At 39.5% G+C, this 18927-nt stretch overlaps 1 protein-coding gene across 5 annotated transcripts in view; it reads right to left on the bottom strand.

The window, feature by feature from the left end:
- Window positions 1-1181: 1181 nt before the first annotated feature.
- Window positions 1182-18927, bottom strand: part of IRAG1 (inositol 1,4,5-triphosphate receptor associated 1) — a 94236-nt gene continuing 76490 nt past the window's right edge. For 2 of the 5 annotated variants that reach the window (XM_077930429.1, XM_077930438.1), the window contains exons 27-35: window positions 18602-18742; window positions 14855-14986; window positions 13153-13294; window positions 12644-12693; window positions 10872-10967; window positions 10290-10354; window positions 8490-8612; window positions 5863-5991; window positions 1182-4415 (exon numbers count right to left, since the gene is read on the bottom strand). In XM_077930429.1, the coding sequence (XP_077786555.1) occupies window positions 4166-4415; window positions 5863-5991; window positions 8490-8612; window positions 10290-10354; window positions 10872-10967; window positions 12644-12693; window positions 13153-13294; window positions 14855-14986; window positions 18602-18742 (1128 nt within the window). In that variant the 3' untranslated portion in view covers window positions 1182-4165. The remainder of the gene's footprint in view (window positions 4416-5862; window positions 5992-8489; window positions 8613-10289; window positions 10355-10871; window positions 10968-12643; window positions 12694-13152; window positions 13295-14854; window positions 14987-18601; window positions 18743-18927) is intronic. The other 3 variants (XM_077930431.1, XM_077930442.1, XM_077930434.1) reach the window with 2 other exon arrangements.

The raw sequence follows: 18927 nt of genomic DNA, 5'->3' as shown, positions 1-18927 counted from the left end.
ATGACAAAATAGCCAAATGCACACAGAGCGTGTGGATCAAAGCCACCTTCCTTATTTTAAAGCAAACTGATGAGAAAATGTGAAAAACTGAACTTAAATCTGGAAAAACGATTAAGAGAGAAACCAAAAGTGCCTGAGTCGTGGTGCTTTTCATGAAGGCTTGCTCTTGCTTCCAAAGGATCACCCCATTTAGTGTGTGCTGTTTCCCCTCCAAAAAAAGATGAACAAAGTGTTCACCCATTATGTTGGGACAGGTATCGGAGGGGTGAAATATGCCCCCATTGCTAAGAACAAGGCAGCCTAAGTAACACTCCGAGTCTAGCTATATAGATCCGTAGAGGCAAGCAGGGGTGGGACTTGGTAATCTGTCATAATATGGTGACCTGTGCAAAGCCAAAATTTTGCTCCTCCCCAAATGGATCTTCTCAATTATTGATCTTCTCAATATTGTGCCCACTTGCTTAATGCCCTGTGTGGCAGAACAGCCCACACCGCCATGAATCTAGCGCTGAGGAAAGAGTAAGGGTGAGCAATGGGAAAATGGCGACGTTGACATCCTAGTTGAGTCATGTTCTATCCCCACACTGACCTCACAGCCATTTTGAGCTAGGGTAACGATACAATGCTATTGACTTTATTTTCCCTTGGTAATGCCATCATGTAGCCAAAAGCAATTGACTACATAACTCCAGTAAATCACATTCATTACGTCATCACAGAATGGCTGTGATCATGTAGCAAAGGGGGCCAAATAAATCTTAAAACAACATGGCAAAAGCAAAAGCACATTTATAAGTTGGGGGATTTTGCAAGGTTGGGTTGATGGACAACATATTGTCCCCAGAGGCAAACCTTGTGTCTCAAAAATGTCTGTGCTTTAAAAACTACACAGTGTCAAGTGCACTTAAAAGGATAATGGAAGCCTTTAAATTTATTCCTGATTGTTTTTGTGTTTCCCTTTCCATTTAAACTTGTGTTTGTACAAAAAGCACACTTGAGAAGATGAGTGCTTCACCCTGTATTACTGAAAACAGGGTAGAGAGAAAGAAAGAAAATTTCAGCACCTATTTTTTCTTAAAGATTGCTAATCATTCCATACATACAACTTGTGTTCTCTGATGGAATTCCTAAGTGCCCATGCACAGAATAAATAAGTCACAGATGACATGAGCAACACAGAGGACTCTGAAACAATATTTTATTTCCAAATCTCAAGTATGTGATGCTATACAGTACAATACTAGCACACCTGTGCAAAGTTTTACAAAATTTAAAACAGGATACACAAAATAGTGCCTCTCGAGTTCCACCTACTTTAAAACATCAGTGCTGTGCACAAAATACACATGTGTCTTGTTAAAGCCAAATAAATAAAATATTGCACTTCCAAAAAAACAACAACCCCAAAACAAAATCCTATTTTGGTGTGAATGGTGTAAGATTGCTGACTTGCTCTTTGTAGCCACATGGGTCCTGTGAATTTAAAGGGCCAGAACTTTTTTTTTAGAAAGACCCCCCAAAATGCATAATCTTTTCTTTGTCTGAAAAAATATGGCACTGATTTATAACCCATTGAGCCAATACTTATTAACAATTTAATTATGTTTGGTCTAAAATCCTGTTAACAAGAAGACTGACATTTCAGGTGCTCTATACATTAAACTGTTTCTCCAATAATTAGTGAAACAGTAAATCATTTTTGTAGCAGGTAGATGGCCCCATGTGTCAAAGCTATGCATCTTAAGTAATTCTACTTTTTAAAAAATGCAGTGGTTTCACAGTAGAACTATTGTAAGGGAAGAAAATGCAGAGTGAGGTGTTGCCTCTCAACTTACATTGGTATTATCCCATAGTGTTGGTTCAGGTTTAACATTTCTGCTGCCTTAACCATGCTTAAGGACTTGGGACTACATGCTCTGCCCCACCTGCATGCTCAAACCCCAACCTCCATATAGGAATTCCTTCCGTTGGCTTTAATCATGATTAAGGCTTACATCAGCATTGACTTTAATGGTGGTTAATATACTAATTAGGGTTTGCTATTGAACAGAAAGTGAAAGTTTGTTTTAAAATTCTGGTTAGCAGCAAACAGTGGTTTGGTTCAGAGGTAATGTAAACTTTAGCAGTGGTTAAGATTGGGAGGAAAATGGTAGAGAATTCACTCCAGAAAGGTCATGGAGCTCACTCCTGCAATTTATGAGCAGATCCATGATCTGACCATAGCTGAACAAAATGAACTACTAATATCAGAATTTAATTTTGTAAAGTTGGTTGATCACCTGATAAGAAACGTTCCACTGTCTAGGGAGTTAACTTTTCCCTTTTACTTATTGAACAAAATATATAAACCACCTAATTTAAATAAATAAATAAATCAAGCAGTTTACATAAAATAGCTTTCTGATTTGGGTTTTTGCAATATCATTGTTATTCCTAATTTCCTGATTGTCTGTAGCAGAAGGTGTGCCTCAACTTTATTTCACTAGAGTGAAAAACTACATTGTATCTATTCCATATCAAAGTCATTTCATCCAAAAGCCAGCAAAAAACCTTTAATTTGATTATTTGCCCCCCTTTAATTCCCCTCTTCCAGTTTGAGATCAAATGACACACTTTCTCATTAGCCTTATTAAACGTACTTAATCACAATATTTTACTCTTCTGGAGCTGCTTAAGAGACATATCTGAAAATTCAAAGTTGTGTTTCAAACAGCTGCTTGAATCAAAATTAAAATCACACTTCTATTTCCTGAGACTCTAACGCTCATTAAACTGAAGATAAATTATCAGGCATCAAATGACATCAGTTATAAGTTTATAGTGGGCTCTACCTCTTTATCCTTCTCAACGCATAAAACAGATTCCTGCAAGAATAAGTTCCTACAATATGTCTAAGTGTTCAACAGAGTTTTGAACTCAGGCCCAGCTAGGAAAAGCTATTAATATCCTGTCTGAATCAGAGCTCACCATGCTTCCAACACTTCCTTCTGTGCCTTCAATTCCAATACAAGAGAAGTTATCAATTTCAAACACAAATGAACGCTAGATAAGCTTGTGCAAAAGGCTAGCACAGTATGAGCACAAACATCACGCAAGATGCTTCCTCCAATAGAAAGCTTCATGAATGATGAAATATACTCTGAGTCGAGTATGAATTTCAAGCTCAGTATATAACAAATGGTAAAACCACATCTGTGTTGTTTACATTCCATTGACTGAAATGTTCCCTAACAGAAATGTCAGTTCTCTTCTGCAAATATACCACGCCTTCTTGTGAATGCAATGTAGTTCTTTTCAGTTTGCTGTGCTTACAGCAGGTTACCAGTTATCACCAATGTAGGTGACAGATTTTGCAGACCCAGAGCCATTTCACACTTACTAGAGCATGTCTTCTGTATGCATAATAGAGACTGTATGTGACTGATTGGGCACCTCCACTGAACCCCACCATGTGTATCATGTACCACATGACTCTGGTGAAATCTCCCCATTCAAAAAGAAAAGAATGAACAAAGTATGTGTGAAGTAACAAAGACTGTGTTGCAAGTTATGCTGTATGTGTGGTGGAGTGCCAAATGTTCCTGCTTTCATTCATGCCGAGAAGCTGTTTTGAGACCATTGGCACCAGCTTGTAGCCAGGACACAATGCCTTTAGTATTTTTCCATTTAATCTTTTGCTTATTCCTTATGATTGTGAAATCAATTCTTTAATCTATTATAACGCTAAGGGCTAAAAATAAATAAATTGAAAAGCCCCTGAAATTTATAGAAGGAATCAGTGCTGACATTTATATAGGAAGAAGGCCGCAAGTGACATCCCTCAGAAGCACTGGAATTTGTGTTCCACCTATAACCTAGATGTCAATGCCCAGTTTTTGGTCAAACACTATCTTTATATTCTCATGTAGTGATATTCAGGCACATCAATCAAATAACAATTAGCATGAAAGAGAGAACAGCATTTATTGGCTGGTGCATCTGGCTAGATAAAAATCACACGGCATTCACAAGTCTGATGGCACAGACGAAATTAAGCAGTAGGTTACTGATCACATTTAACCACCACAAAAGTGACAAAGCACTGCTCTGCTTTGTGCACCTCGGTTCTCAAACAGGTGCTTACTGCTGCATCGTTAAGTGGTTCTCCTCCCCGTTCATGCTTTTGTTATTCTGTGCGCTGGTCATGTTGCAGTCCTGAGTTCCACCAGAAGTATTGCTGGACAGCAGAACAGGTAGCTTTCACTCGTGGCCCAGTCGACAACTCAGTACAGGAGGAAAAGTAGTTGTATAAACTGGAGATTCCCAGCACCACAGCAAAAATGATGATAACAGCAGCTACAATCCAGAGCACGTTCCAGTGTTTATGCAGTTTGGGGTACAGTATTTGTACATAGTGGATAATAACTTCAAGTTTGCTGTAAAATGAAAAGGAATCAAGCACGTATGTAGAAGTTACAAGTTAGGTAGTTCCGTTATTTGGAAAGATACCATATCATTTAAGACTGAATGGCTTAGCAGTACAGATGGCTATCCATATCAGGTCATATGCCACAGGATCAAAGGTACAGCTGTCCCCATGAGCATGAAGTAGTTCATTATTTTTGTCTCAATTTTAGTACTTTTAGAATACATATCTTTTCTCTTTTTGTTTTTTGAGATGAAAATTGACATATTCATATTAAAAGTATTACAGTCGGCATCAGGAGAAAGATGCACTATTTATGGCATGTACAGTCATTTAGATTTTTCATCATGAGATGAAACTGCCATCAAAGGTTCCAATAAAAACTAGATGAGAAGCTGACTGTCAAGGAAGCCAGTACATTCATTAAATTTGACTTCGGTTTCACAGCTATACCATTTAAAACATAGGCTAAGAGTATTGAAAACAAACAGGTAACACACAGGTAACACACAGCTCTTGTTCTAAATCAGTTTGTAAAGAGTATTACTTCTTGTTGTTAGCCGCTCTGAGCCTGGCTTTGGCCGGGGAGGACAGGATACAAATAAAAATTTATTATTATTATTTATTAGCTGTGTTTTTAAGGGGTAGGCCCAAGCCCTAGGACTTTTGTGCTGGCCTCCATATCTCCTCCACTCCCACCTGCAAAAAACGTTTTTCAAAACTTTGCTTAGAAGGCAGCAAGGCAAACCACAGTACCACTAAGACCCAGCCACTTGGCATCTTAATTAAGGCAAATTAAGTCCTGACACCAAGAGTCAGAGTTTGTTCCCCCCATGCTTTGAAAGTTGTCTTCAGTGTGCATTTTTGGTTACAGAATAGCATATGCATATTCTATGCAGATTTGCCTCATAAGTCTGTGCCCAGAGTCTTTTAACTGCTTAGGATATTCCTACAATCCCTCACTTTCTCCTTCATGTAACATAAATGTCTTTTAGAGGCTCAAATGCGATTGAATCATCATGTATGAAAGCACTCTGTCCCAATGCCTTTATAAATTTTACCCACTGGCTTATACGAACAATAAAATGCCAACCTGAATTTATCTGCTTAAATTTCATCTTTCCAGGAACAACAGTAACCTTGCCTCTGTTGCCCATAAAATTATTTTTGCTTGGAAGAGTTGTTCTAAAAAAGCTGGTTGGAGTAGCTTTACCCCACTGGTGGCATTCTTCTGAATTAACCTCCAAAGCATCCCAGAAGGCAGCACACATTTAATAAAACAAATTAATATTCACTTTCTAAATCAGAGGAGAGACCTCCAGCTGTTGTTGGACTATAACTTCCATCATCTCTGATCATTGGCTATGCTGGGTGGGCTCAATCAATGGGTGCTCCAAAAGTCCAACAACATTTGGAGGGCCACAGGTTCCTGCCCCCCTCTCCAGCTGTTTTCTCACCTGTGCTGCTTGCTGATTTCATCGTCGCCTTCACCTGCTACACATTCTTTGGGGCTCTCATCTATTTTCTCTTCATCATCTTCTTTCAGCTCTTCAAGTTCTTTGGTTTTCTTTAAGCCTTCCTGATAACTTTAAGAGGGAAAAAGAAAAGAAAAAAGACGCATGTACTCTTCTTTTTCATTTTTAAATAAAGAGCGTAATTCATTCATGCTGCATGGCTCAGACAAAAAAATTAAACAATCACAATGACCTTATTCAGTCTGCCTCATGCTTCTACTGTACTTGCTCCTGATATCACCATTGTCACTGTGCTATTTTTTAAAAAATATATCTGATAATCTAAGGTTGGTTTCCAAGTTACCCAGGTATTCTATAATAAGAAGGGTTAGGGTTTTGAACAAACCTAGAAATTCATCGAGGAAAAACAGAGTGAAGGAAGGCTTTGTTTGTTTGCTAGTATGGCATTTCTCTCAAAGTTTGAATCAGGTGGGTAGCCATGCAGCTTCAGGGGCAGGGCCAATAGTACGGTTCCACTGCCCCTTGATTTCATGGAGCCCCTTGTGGGTGATCAACATGCAAAGGGTACTATAATGTCACCTAAATCTGACCTGAGAGGCTATTGCTGTATCAACTAGCTTTAGAAACAACCAACGTAAAACAGAATTTGCCAAAAATAAGGAAAACAATTCCCAACTAAATGTAGGACAAAATACAACCTCATCCAAACACAATAGCTGGGTCTGAAATTTGCTTCATGATCAATGGGCTGGCCTTGATAAACAGGGAATACTACCAACAAAAGCAAATGGAATACTCCAGCATGCAGGTGGGGAATGGGCTCAGTTGGATACCCATGAATCGTGATGAGAGAAGAGCACATGCAAACTACCCACACATAATTATAGCTAAATGTAATAATGAGATCTGAGTAAGTCCTGTTTATTTTGAGAACGTGTCCCTGCTAAAATGCCACACAGTTGCTTTTCCAACTGTGACACCTATAGAGGCCATAGTCCCCCTATCCCAATTATCAACACTGGAAGACACTTATGATAAACTCTTCAGATCAGTCAAGATTGATAGAGTCTAGTAGTGTAGTAGAGATTATAGCATTACTCTTTAAGCACTAGTGATAACTGCAAATAATCTGGGCGATGTGGAATCCAAATCAGTTTCAAACTGCTTTAAGTGGTGTAGCTTTCTTCCAAAGACCATGGGAAGCTACTTTGTATTTGCTAGCAGAAGTATTCAGTCTCTTTCCTGGGCTAACAGTCCTAGTGGTACAGAGGCAGGAGCCAAGTTACATAATAAACCACTGTGTTTGTAGACACATTCTAAATGGGGAATTCTGACCTTCCTACTTGTTATGGAATTCTAAACATGAACAGAGGTTGTATATATTTAAAATTAACAGACATTATGTCTTATTGGTTTATATGCTAAACACACACACACACACACACACACACACACACACACACGCACACACATTACCTTGGGGTTCTAGTTGTCTCAACAACAACAAAGCTCCTACTTTGGAACTGGTTCTGTTACTCAGATATATGAGCCCAATGACTTTCAGTGAATCACTAGACATAATTTGTGATATGAATCATGCTTATTTGGTTACAGTTTTGTTTTAATTCTTTTTCTCAACTTAATTGTTATTAGCCTTCTGAATACATGGTGCCCTTCTGTTTTTGCTTAAATGTAGATGCACAACTGCTAAGGCAATGGAAACTGATGAGAAAACAAAGGAATGAAATGTGACTATCATCTCACTGAATTTTGTGTGTGTGTGTGTGTTAATTTGTTCTGTTTTGGAAATCCCATATTTGCAGTATAAGGACAAGCATGAAGGAGGTTTTCCAGCCCGCTCACAGGTTCTTATAATATCAGTGGAAACAGTTGTTCCTGGCAAGTATTAACTGCTTTCAATTTAACCTGAGGACTGCCATTTGTTTAGTTTAATTTTAATTTATTTGAATTAATTTTGGGATGCATTTTAATCGATTGATTGCTTATTTTTATGTATATTGTGTTATTAATATGATGTTAGCTGCTCTGAGCCCAGCTCTGGCAGGGGAGGGTGGGATACAAATAAAAATTTATTATTGTTTATTATTATTAGAAAGATTCTACATTTCTGCAAATCATTTATTTGCATAGTAAAGGTAAAGGTACCCCTGCCCGTACGAGCCAGTCTTGACAGACTCTAGGGTTGTGCGCTCATCTCACTCTATAGGCCGGGAGCCAGCGCTGTCCGCAGACATCTGGCGAGCCAGCACAGCACACGGAACGCTGTTTACCTTCCCACTGGTAAGCGGTCCCTATTTATCTACTTGCACCCGAAGGTGCTTTCGAACTGCTAGTTTGGCAGGCGCTGGGACCGAATGACAGGAGCGCACCCCGCCGCGGGGATTCAAACCGCCGACCATGCGATCGGCAAGTCCTAGGCGCTGAGTCTTTAACCCACAGCGCCACCCGCGTCCCTTTATTTGCATAGCAGGCTATAAATTTCATGAAAGCAAGAGGAACCCATACACATCTGCACTAGCTAATAATTAAAATAAATTGCCCATAATGTAGCCTCCCTCTTTAAGGATTCAGAATGCACACATACTCACCCTTTGTTATAAGCCTCTTCTTCTATTTTGGCTTTTATCTCTGGGCTGATCTCTTCCAAGGCACTCTGTACCGGTGCTGAAGGAGGTGGTTCACTCTCAGGGTCCCCATTTGATTTTCCACTAGTAAATTTAAAATTAAACACAGATAACTTTATTATCTCATCTAATATTATGTACCCCCACCAGAGTGCTTATGGGTCTCTTGATCTTTGGGAGGGTCTTTGACGTCCATACAGTGCAAAGTCTTATAAATACAGCTGGGCTGAACACTTGATCCAGCCCTAGTTGGTCTTTTAGTGGGAATATTACATACCACAAAGCTCAGTGGGTCAAGCTGCCATTTGACTCCTCCCTTCCCAGAATTGCCTCCTGCAGTTTCCCAATATAACCCTGTAGGGTATTATGAAAGAGCGATTGCCTTGAATTTTCCTCTTCCTTTCTCATCCCTTTTTATTTTATGTCACTCTCCCTTGAAATTACTTGAAATGGTAAAGTGCCATTATGTGTACACACCTTCAGAGCTGTTGTGTGCTCTGTGCTTCCCCTCTGAAATCCCTTTTCCATTCATAACTTTTGCCTAACCAATTCTATTTCATCTTCTCTGTTTTGGTACTTCCCATGTTCACACTCTCTGGAGCCCCTATTGCAAAACTGAGTGCACATTCTGGCTAAGTTAGTTCCACGACAAATAGAGTAGCAGCACTGTCACCTTCAGTCAGCAGATTGTTTTGGGTCAGCTTTACTAACATGAGGTGTTCTTTCAGACCTGCTTGGCTGGTCTGGACAGCCAGACAATATACGTAGATTCTAATAAAATTCAAAAGACGGAAACAGAAGGCATTGTCCCAAAGGAAAGGGTTGCAGCTTGATGCTAAGCTTCCCTGTCCGTTACGGAAGCAGAAGCTATGCAAGAACAACATGGGGGATTCACCTTGGTGATGTCAGAGAACTGCAGTCTTGTCTTGGGCACTGCTGCTTTCTGATTGCTGCTTGGCTGCCAGCACATGAGGGAAGAGAGATTTTGTAGGGATATTATACAACTCCAGCAATTCTCTCACCTCTAAATAAAAATGATCCTGGAAAAACTCCACTGAAATTCTCATTGCTGTGGAAAAGCTAGATACTTTACATAAACACAGCATCATCTTGGACCCTTCAACAAATCACTAATCATAATTCTGAAATGTCAGCAGGAGATTTCCTTCAAATGTGCTGTATTTCCTGAAGGCAAGTGCCCTGCCCTGTGAGAAAAGCTGCCAATATACAGTAAACTTTCTAGGAAGTACGTTCATGCATGGAGTTCCAAAACACAAGCACATCCTGTGTTCTTAAGAAAAATCTTTTGATAAAACCTGAAACAATGGCTGGGCTGGGCATTTGTTATTCTCATGTTTAAAAGCCTTCGTTCAGCATGATATTACTTTAGGTTGTCTCTATCTAAGTTCTACTCAGAACAGAATGGACTCAAGTTAGTCATGTCAATTAACTTCAATGGGTCTACTCTGAGTACAACTAACATTGGATTAACCTTTTATAATACACATTATTCTGGGATGGGTACAGATAACTTTTTGAGAGACGTAACTGCCAGGTTATAGCATGGACAATGTCTGTTAACTTTTTTTAACAGGTATAAATAATGCAGATGGGCAAGATATTTAAAGTACTGTATCTACCTTCATTGGCAAAATATTGATCTTATTCCATCAACTTAAACTCTTTAAGGAAAAAAGCTCTTTTTATGACAGCAGGAATTATCTGCTCTACAATTCTCAATATAGTAAATATGTGTTAACTCACTTCTCTATAAGCGCTGATAAGACGGGAGTTGATGTCAGATTGCTTCTTCCATTTGACGACTCAGACTGTGGATAAAGATGTCCATTCAATTTCAATCAAGTAGCAAACAACACAACTGTATTTCTTACATGAAGGTGTATTCAACATACATACATAAAAATGTGAACGGTCCCCAAACATAAATTAGGTGTTTTCCTGCGTACAGGAAGCCTAGTATTGTTCAGAACATCTCTAAATACCTCCTCTATAGAAGGGACAGGAAGCCTACAACCCTTCAGATGTTTGTTGGACTCCAACTTCCATCAGCCACAGCTATGATAGTTAATAGTGATGGATGGGAGTTGTAGTCCAACAACATCTGGAAGGCCGCAGGTTCCCCATCTCTGTTTAACGGTATATTTCTCACCTCTGTCTGTGTATCAACATAGTTTACTTCGGATGCGAATCTATTTTTTTTATTTATATGACTGTTGTATCAAATAGCCTCAGATTTATAAAATGTGGCACAGTCACACCTGTGTGCAAAGGTTTTTCTTTAAAGCTTTGGTTTCTCTAGAATGTTAGAAATTTGAAAAACCTTACCAGGGATGGCATCAAAGGTATGGGCGATGCAGTAGGTGACTGGCCAGGGAGCTCAAATTTTGAAACAACAGCAACACTGACTCGTCTTCGAGGCATCTATAATAATAATAAAAAATATTTCATTACATAAGTGACTCCAAGTTCTACTTTCATAGGCTGCATATCAGGCAGATTAGGGGAAAGGAGAAAAAAAGGACAAAACCATGGGTTCTTTCAGGAGTGACCTTTATTCATAGTTTGAGCCTAAGGGGTTAAATCTGACAGTGTGGGTCCTGTAGAAAAGTAAAAGACTTCTGGGAAATGATATACAATGAATTGAAAAAAATGTTTAAGATAACTTTTGTCAAAAAACCCAGAAGCCTTTTTACTTGGATTAACAAGGGATGAAATACCAAGGGACTTAAAAGGGCTATTCATGTATGCAACAACAGCCGCATGAATGTTGCTTGCCCAGAAGTGGAAAAAAGAGAAGGTACCAACAAAAGAGGAATGAATAACTAAGATGATGGACTATGCCGAAATGGCAAAGATGACTGTGAAGATCAGTGATCACAATGAGAAAAAGTTTGAACAGGAATGGAAGAAGTTTATAGACTATTTAAAAGACCACTGTAAATATATTAAAATGGTAGCAGGTTTGAAATAACATTTATGAAAGCATATAATTGGAAATTAGGATGAATAAGAGGGGAAACAAAGAGTTTGGAGAAATAAAATAAGCTGCAAGAGATCAGGGGGGCAGAAAATAGAAAACTGAAATCCAGGGGAGAGGCAGTGGGGGGGGGAGTCTATATTGTATCTTTGGAAAAGTACTGTATTGAACTTATAAAATATTGTGATTATAAAATTTGAAAATAAAATGTTTTTAAAAATAAATAAATAAAAATGAGTGTGAACGAGCAGCCACTTATGTAGCTGAGCTTTTCCTTCCCCTCCTTCCCCTTGCAAATCCCACGTGCTCAAAAAGATCTGCTCTGAAGGGTTGGGGGATACCCTCTGGAGCAGATTTTGGGACACGCAGGGGGCTGGAGCGGGGAAGGAGAGAAACTGTAAGTCCCACTGTGCAAGTGTGTGGATATAACTGAATTTCACCCTAATTCTATTCTAATGTAGATAACTAATGAAGAATTGTTACTGTAGTTTTGTAGTATGCCCATTTGCATACCAGTTGTATGCCAGTTACAAAAAGGAACCCTGCAGCATTAAATCCTAAGAAGCCTGAAACACCAAAGTTTGCATGTGGTGCATGGCACAAGCCTATGTGTGTTTACTCAGATGCAAGTTACATTCCATTCAGTAGGACTTGCTCCCCAGTAAGTGTGTCTATGACTGTAACCTTAGTTTGATGGATTTCTAAAGGCCAAACTACATATTATGCTCCACATCCTTTTTTAAACAACAACAACAACAACAACAACAACAACAACAACAACAACAACAACAACAACAACAACATGCTTTTGTTTTGAAAGAAAAGCAGCCATGCCGGGTCCCAATTCTGATTCAAGCTTTGTGCCAGTTCTCCTCAGAAAATCCTGACTTCTACTGCTATTTGCCTCCCTGTTGACTTTCTACTGCAACAGCAGCTTTTATTTGTGAACTGGTTTCCTGAAAGTTATGTTTCAAGCTGGGGGAAAATATTTTGGAAGTGCTTGGAAAAAAGAAAGAAAAATGAGCAAGTTGTTTGGAGTACATGGAGAATCTAAGTCGCTGGGGTGTTTTTTTTAAAAAACACTTATTAAACTAAAGCTTTTTAAAACTTGGAAGAGTACCTTTCCAACAGAAAGAGACATGGATCTTGATGTACGGGGCACACCATCTTCTGTACCATAGTAAAAAAAAAGCCAACAAAAGTAAGAATAAGAATTAGTGTTTGAAAACAGACATGCATTGCCAGCACTAAAATAGTAAGAAATTTTTTATATTGGAACAAATGTGCTTTTAAAGCAAAACAGTATATTATCTAAGACTAGGACGTATGTCTCTTTTTGTTACAAGTGCAGAAATTTGGGAAATGTTCAATTCAGTACATTACTATCTATTATCAGATTTTCTAACTTTTGTTCTTTAATAGAATATTGTGCACAGATTTAAAGGAAATACGTAAAAACAATCGAGATACACAACTTTGTTCAACTGCTGTAATTAATTATATTCTGTAAAATACCTTGATAATCTGCTTTTATATCTATGTAGATTTGAGAGTCGTCAACTATGAGTTCAACAGCAATAAAGACATGCTTTAAAATATTGTGTGGTGGGGAAGAAGAGACTATTTTACCAGGTGAGCCATAACTTCTGCTAGAATTTTGATTGGCGAGTTTCTTATACTCCATGAGCTCAGCGTGATCTTTTTCATATGTTCTCTTCAAGTTCTCCACATACTGCATCATAACTTCAGTGGCCTTTGACATGCGCTTCTCCTGAAAGGAGGAGATCAAGCATCGCACAGAAATATGTTTTCAACAAGAAATGCATGACATCATCTCAGCTTTTAGCAAGACTGAGATTTTACTCATAAAGAGACCCTACCACTAACCTTCAGATACATCTTAACACCCACTAATAAGTGAGTGGCTAAGAGGATCAAGCTAGAAGAATGCCTGAATCTAATGCTCACCCTTTTTGGCCAAATTATGCTGCAAAAATTAAGGTGTGCATTAGATTTGATGACACATTTACATTCTCCAGCAAACATTTTTTTTTGGTTTTAAGATTTTGAAAATTGAGGTGCACATTAGATTCAATGATGCATTAGACTCAAATAAATACGGCAATACAACACCATCATATTATCTGGCTACAGTACAAAGGCAGAGGTGTGGTCCTACCTTTACGTAGGAAGAAGTGACTAAAGATAGAACTCAAGGGAACTATTTTTGGTGCTGCAAGCAACCAACCTACTTTGTTACCTTGCCCTATGGGCTCCTCTGCAGGATGTCAGGATACCCTACCTCATTGGGGCATTATTTCCTATGACTGCTAATTCCCTCTCATTGGGCTGCTCTGGGTAGAGCAAACTCCTGAACCAAAGTAGTAATTTGGAAGTATGGCTTGAGATCAGTTTAAAGGGAAATTCCTGAGGAAACTGCACAGACACACCTCTAGCAATAATTTCCTAAGTGGCTCCTGTTATGTATTCAGTGGTCTATGCTTGCCTGAGCTTGAGTCTGGACTAAGAATTCTGAGCCCCTGTGTTCTGATTCAATACATGATATCCAATCACAGAACATTTCAAGATTTGGGCCTCTGCCATTGGCCCTTAAACTCTTAGTCATGATTTGCAGCTTGGAAGTTTAGACAGCCAATCACACTGGGAGTGGGAGTGGCCCAGGCCTTCAGAAATGTATATAAGCAGTTGCTTTGCCCCTGTTGGCCAGTTCTGTGAGTTCCATAAAGGTTCTTGCTGTTATCACTGTGTCTTGCCTTGCCACCTACACTTCAGCTCCAATTCCTGATCTTCAGCTAGCTTTTGAAACAATGGTTTTAGAGAGCCAGAGGGCAGAGACCCACAGCTCAGTGGTAAAGGATATGCTATGCACATAGATAGTCCTTTGTTCAGTCTTTGGCATCTGCAATTAAAAGGAACTTTAGAAAGTCTCACAAAATATCTACCTGAAACCTTAGGGAGTTGCAGTTGGTCAGACTTCAATGGACCTCTCTCTATCCTCTGTCCAGGCAAGCAAGAGGCATGGTCACAGTTTGATAACCCATTCCAGCCAGACAAAAGCGCCTCAAGCAGGTGTGGAGCAGGGTCAGTGAAGGCTGTTCCACAAGAAGAGGATGTGTGGCCCAGGGAGAGTCCCAAGGGCCAGAGACGCGTGCCCGGAGGGCCACATTCAGCCTTAGGGTATGAGATTTCTAACTCTGCTTTAGGACCTTGTTTGTCTCTCCTGACTATAGCCAACGCTTCCTACAAAACCTTATTTTTTCAAGTAGTGAAGTCTGAGCCAATGCAGGGTATTTGATTCCAAGAGTCTTACCTGGCGAACAGCTCCAACCATTTCCGCTCGACTAGATAATCTAGAGGCCAGACGATGCAGCACTGCCATGTCCTCCAACAATCTCTGGTACATGTCTCTGTGCTCAGAATGATGCCACAAGGAAGCTGAAGACTGAAGCGAGAGCATGCACTAATGTATCAAATCAAGGAGCATGTATAGCAAATGAAGTCATTGTGGTTTTACAGTTCAAGGGTTGTCCACCTTTGTTGTCCCTTGGGTCCATTAAAACTATATAAAGTTCTTGCACAACAAACATAAAAAGGTCCCTCTGTTGTATAGCTACTTACAGTTTCCATAACCTAAACAAGGCTTGAAATTCCACTACAGATATCAAATCAAGGTCTTATATTCTAGATATCATTACACCTCTTGACTACAAAGAATCAAACTTCATGCTATCATGAAACAAGGGCTTACCCACACTCACCTTTCCAGGCATAGCCCATCCTTTAAAGCTCTCTGTCCAAGCACTCTCTTTTTTTGCTCCAGAGCTATCCCCATGAAAACCCACTCTTTAAAGCTGAATCGGAGCAAAGGACAATCCACTGAAAACCTGAATGCCATTTGTTGTGTTTCAGCTTTAAAGAGTGGGTTTTTGCCCTTGTAAGATAAAAAAGTTTATTATGATCTACAAATTGTTTGTTGGCTAAGGCAAGATACTATTTGTGCTTTGTTAATCTTACAGCTCTCTAAATAATGAAGAGTAATGAAAAGTTGACTGCAAGCAAAGATTTGTTCATTTTTATTTTTATTTAAAAGCACAGATAATCCTTCAATGGGGCTTTAAAATTCCAGTGGAAAATCTTGTAAACATTACAATCCTCAATTAGTTCATCTTCAGTTTCTTCATTGTGCTACCCTTCTTGGCGAGTCTTATGACTGATTTTGCATTTGAGATGCAGTCCATCAAAATCATGTGCATACCAGCCTACAGTTTGGTTTATCTGGTTAACCAGAGGTAGAATAATGACTGTGATAAGCAAATTAGAAAGTAAGAAGGGCTTCTGCTACATTGTAATCACCTCCAACCTCTCCTTTTTCAAAGTTTGATACTTGGTTAGGTCCAGCAGTGGGCTCTTTCTACATTTTTCCATTGATAAGAGTATTTTCATCACAAAACAAATAGGGCAGTGGCAGTGTTCCTCACCTCATGGAAGAAGCAGCTCAACAAGTAGAACAGCAATTTTCTACTATTGGAAATTGGAGATACGGAAAGTGAATCCTGCTGCGTGAGTTTCAATAGGGTTGCCACATTTTAAAAAGTGAAAATCTGGACGCAAAAGTTGTTGATGAGCGTTTTTAGTTTTGCCCAAAGATGTTGTTTTTGCAAAATCTCAAAAATAAAAAATGAGTTGTGGAGCTATTTTTTTAATAAAATTTGCCAACATCTAAACTACCGACATGGGCTGCCATATGTCCGGACATTTCAGCAATTTCCGCCAGGACGCTGTTTACAAGGGCTGAATACCGGCTATGTCCAGGAAATTCCGGATGTATGACAACCGTAGTTTCAGTATAGTACATCCAACTCTAAAAGTGCTGCGCTCCTGAACATGAGTCAGCTTCAGATATACATCCAAGAAACATAGCCCTTGATTGATAAACACGAGATTTACACATCAGATTTCCCATTTAAATGAGAAATCAAACACAGAAGCCAAACAATTTTCAGGCTGAATGGGAGGAAAGAAGTCAGTGTGGGTGAAAAGTCCAGTACCAGAAAGGAAGCATACTTCTTAGATGACATTGCACTTTGATGCAAATTGTTTTAGAAAAGCAACCTCTTTCATGTAATTCCCGACAAGAGTAATTCCCATATTGTGAAAATGTGTGAATTAGCATTGCACCATGACATCAGTCTCTACTACATCTATTTTGCAGCACAATTGCATACTTATCTATCCACATTTCAGCCCTACAATGTCCAGTGGAGCTTACCCATAGGCAAGCATGCGCAGGAGTGCAGCTTCCATTGTAGCTAAGTCTGCAATCCCAGACACACCAAGCCCAATGGGTTCTACTCCCAAGCAAACATGCTTGGATTGGGCTGCAAATATTTCATGTTTGAATCAGTTTTTACCTGAGAAAGAAATGCATGAACAAATAAGAACTGCTTTGCCCACTCTTCCTCTGAAAGATACCAGTATAAAAGATGTATACATAAACGATTATAAAGAGATTTATGGACTTCCTGCAGAAATTCCTCGCTCCTTGCTTCCTCTATCTTTAGGTGCATTTACTTAGGGCATTTTTTAGGCATGAGATTACACATTCTTCAATGTATGATGTCAAGCATTCAGCAGTTCCCTGCCCAGGAACATAAATAGTAAAGAACAGCAACTACCTCCTCCATGTTTAGGATGGGAACTCCAGGAAATACTGCAGGATTGATGCATAAACAACATATGCAATCATGATGCCAAACCTCTCTGCAATAAATGGTAAACTATGTAGCAGAATTCTGCTGCTTTCATCTAGCACATACACTGCTTTTCCCTCTCAAACAGCACTGAAACTCAAAGTAGAAGGAATGGCGAGTACAGAAAAGGAGACTGAAGAAGAGATCTGAGCTCCATGACATAGGGACCTTGAGTCTGAACTCTGTAGAACAATCTGACTTAGAAGTGTATGTTGGGATCACAGAATGCTGTGTAAGATAGTAAGTCTGCAGGCTTGAGTTTGCTAGCTGATGCAATCAGCCTGCAATACTTTCTATGGAGGTGCTGGGTCAGAATGACTCAGCAGTAGTGTGCTGACAGTTGATTGGCTGTCATCGGTTTAAAAGGGAAACCTGTCCAGCAGTAAGGTGGTGGTGTAGAGGAGTGTGGTCAGAGAGAAAGAGTCTCCCTATTTGCCTTAAGGTGCAGCCAGGTACTCTGTCTGACTGTATGAACTGCTTCTGTAGATATTTGTATATATAGCTCACAATAAATAATACTGCACTGAAGAACCTGGAACTCTGAGCACTTGTGCTAAAGCGCCGCAAAGAATTCGCAACAGTGTATGCTTCTAACTGACTTACTGTGAAGCAGGCAGATAACCTGTGACCCTCCAGAAACTGTTGGACTGCTACTGATGGCTGGGGCTGATGGGAGTTGGAGTCCAACAACTTATGGAGGGCCACAAGGTAGCCCCCCCCTGTGATGTCTGGTATTTTACACCTATTACACCACTCATAAACAATATGCTTCTTTTGTTTTGTTAAAAAAGCACAGTGGTACCTTGGTTCTCGAACTTAATCCATTCTGAGAGTCTGTTCAACTCCCGAAACCATTCAAAAACCATGGTGCGGCTTTCGGTTGGCTGCAGGAGCTTCCTGCACACAAGCAGAAGCCGCGTCGGAAATTCGGTTTCCAAAAAACGTTCGCAAACCAGAACACTTACTTCCAGGTTTGCAGTGTTCGGGAGCCAATTTGTCGACAACTAAGCTGTTTGATAACCAAGGTATAGCTGCAGTTCCAAGAGTACATTATTTTTGCAACATTCAGTTCCACCTACTGCAAAAATCAACCTACTGCAGAACAAGAAATTCTAGATTATGGCACAGAATTGAAATATGGCCATTTTAGAGATTTAAGTTGGCTGATCATCAATATGAGTACTGAACAGTTAATGATAACATAGGATTAGGGGACATATTTGGCAGCAGCCTTCAAAATACCTACCAAAATTCACTGAATTCTAACAAGCGTAAACTGCAGTGAATGTTCACCATGGTCCTCTTACCGTAATAGCAACTTTAAAATGATCCAGTTCCTTCTCTGTGTTCTCCTCAGCAAGATTCCTCTCCCTCTCAGCCTGGTTAATTCTTGATTCCAATGTATAACTATCATTTCTGAAAGCCAATGAAAGTTGTACAAACACATTCTGTTGAGGGAGGGAAAAGAAAGGCCTCGTTGAATTCTGTTTACCAGTCATATCCATGTATAAAAGGGGGAAATTGTTTTTGCATAAAGTTGACTCATAGAATCATAGAATTGTAGGGTTGGAAGGCACCTGAAGGGTCTTCTAGTCCAGCCCCCTGCAATGCAGGAATCTCAGCTAAAGCATCC

The sequence above is a fragment of the Podarcis muralis genome, chromosome 1 (genome assembly GCF_964188315.1).
Source record: "Podarcis muralis chromosome 1, rPodMur119.hap1.1, whole genome shotgun sequence".
NCBI lineage: Eukaryota > Metazoa > Chordata > Lepidosauria > Squamata > Lacertidae > Podarcis > Podarcis muralis.
This window is presented reverse-complemented; position numbering and strand designations above follow the sequence as displayed.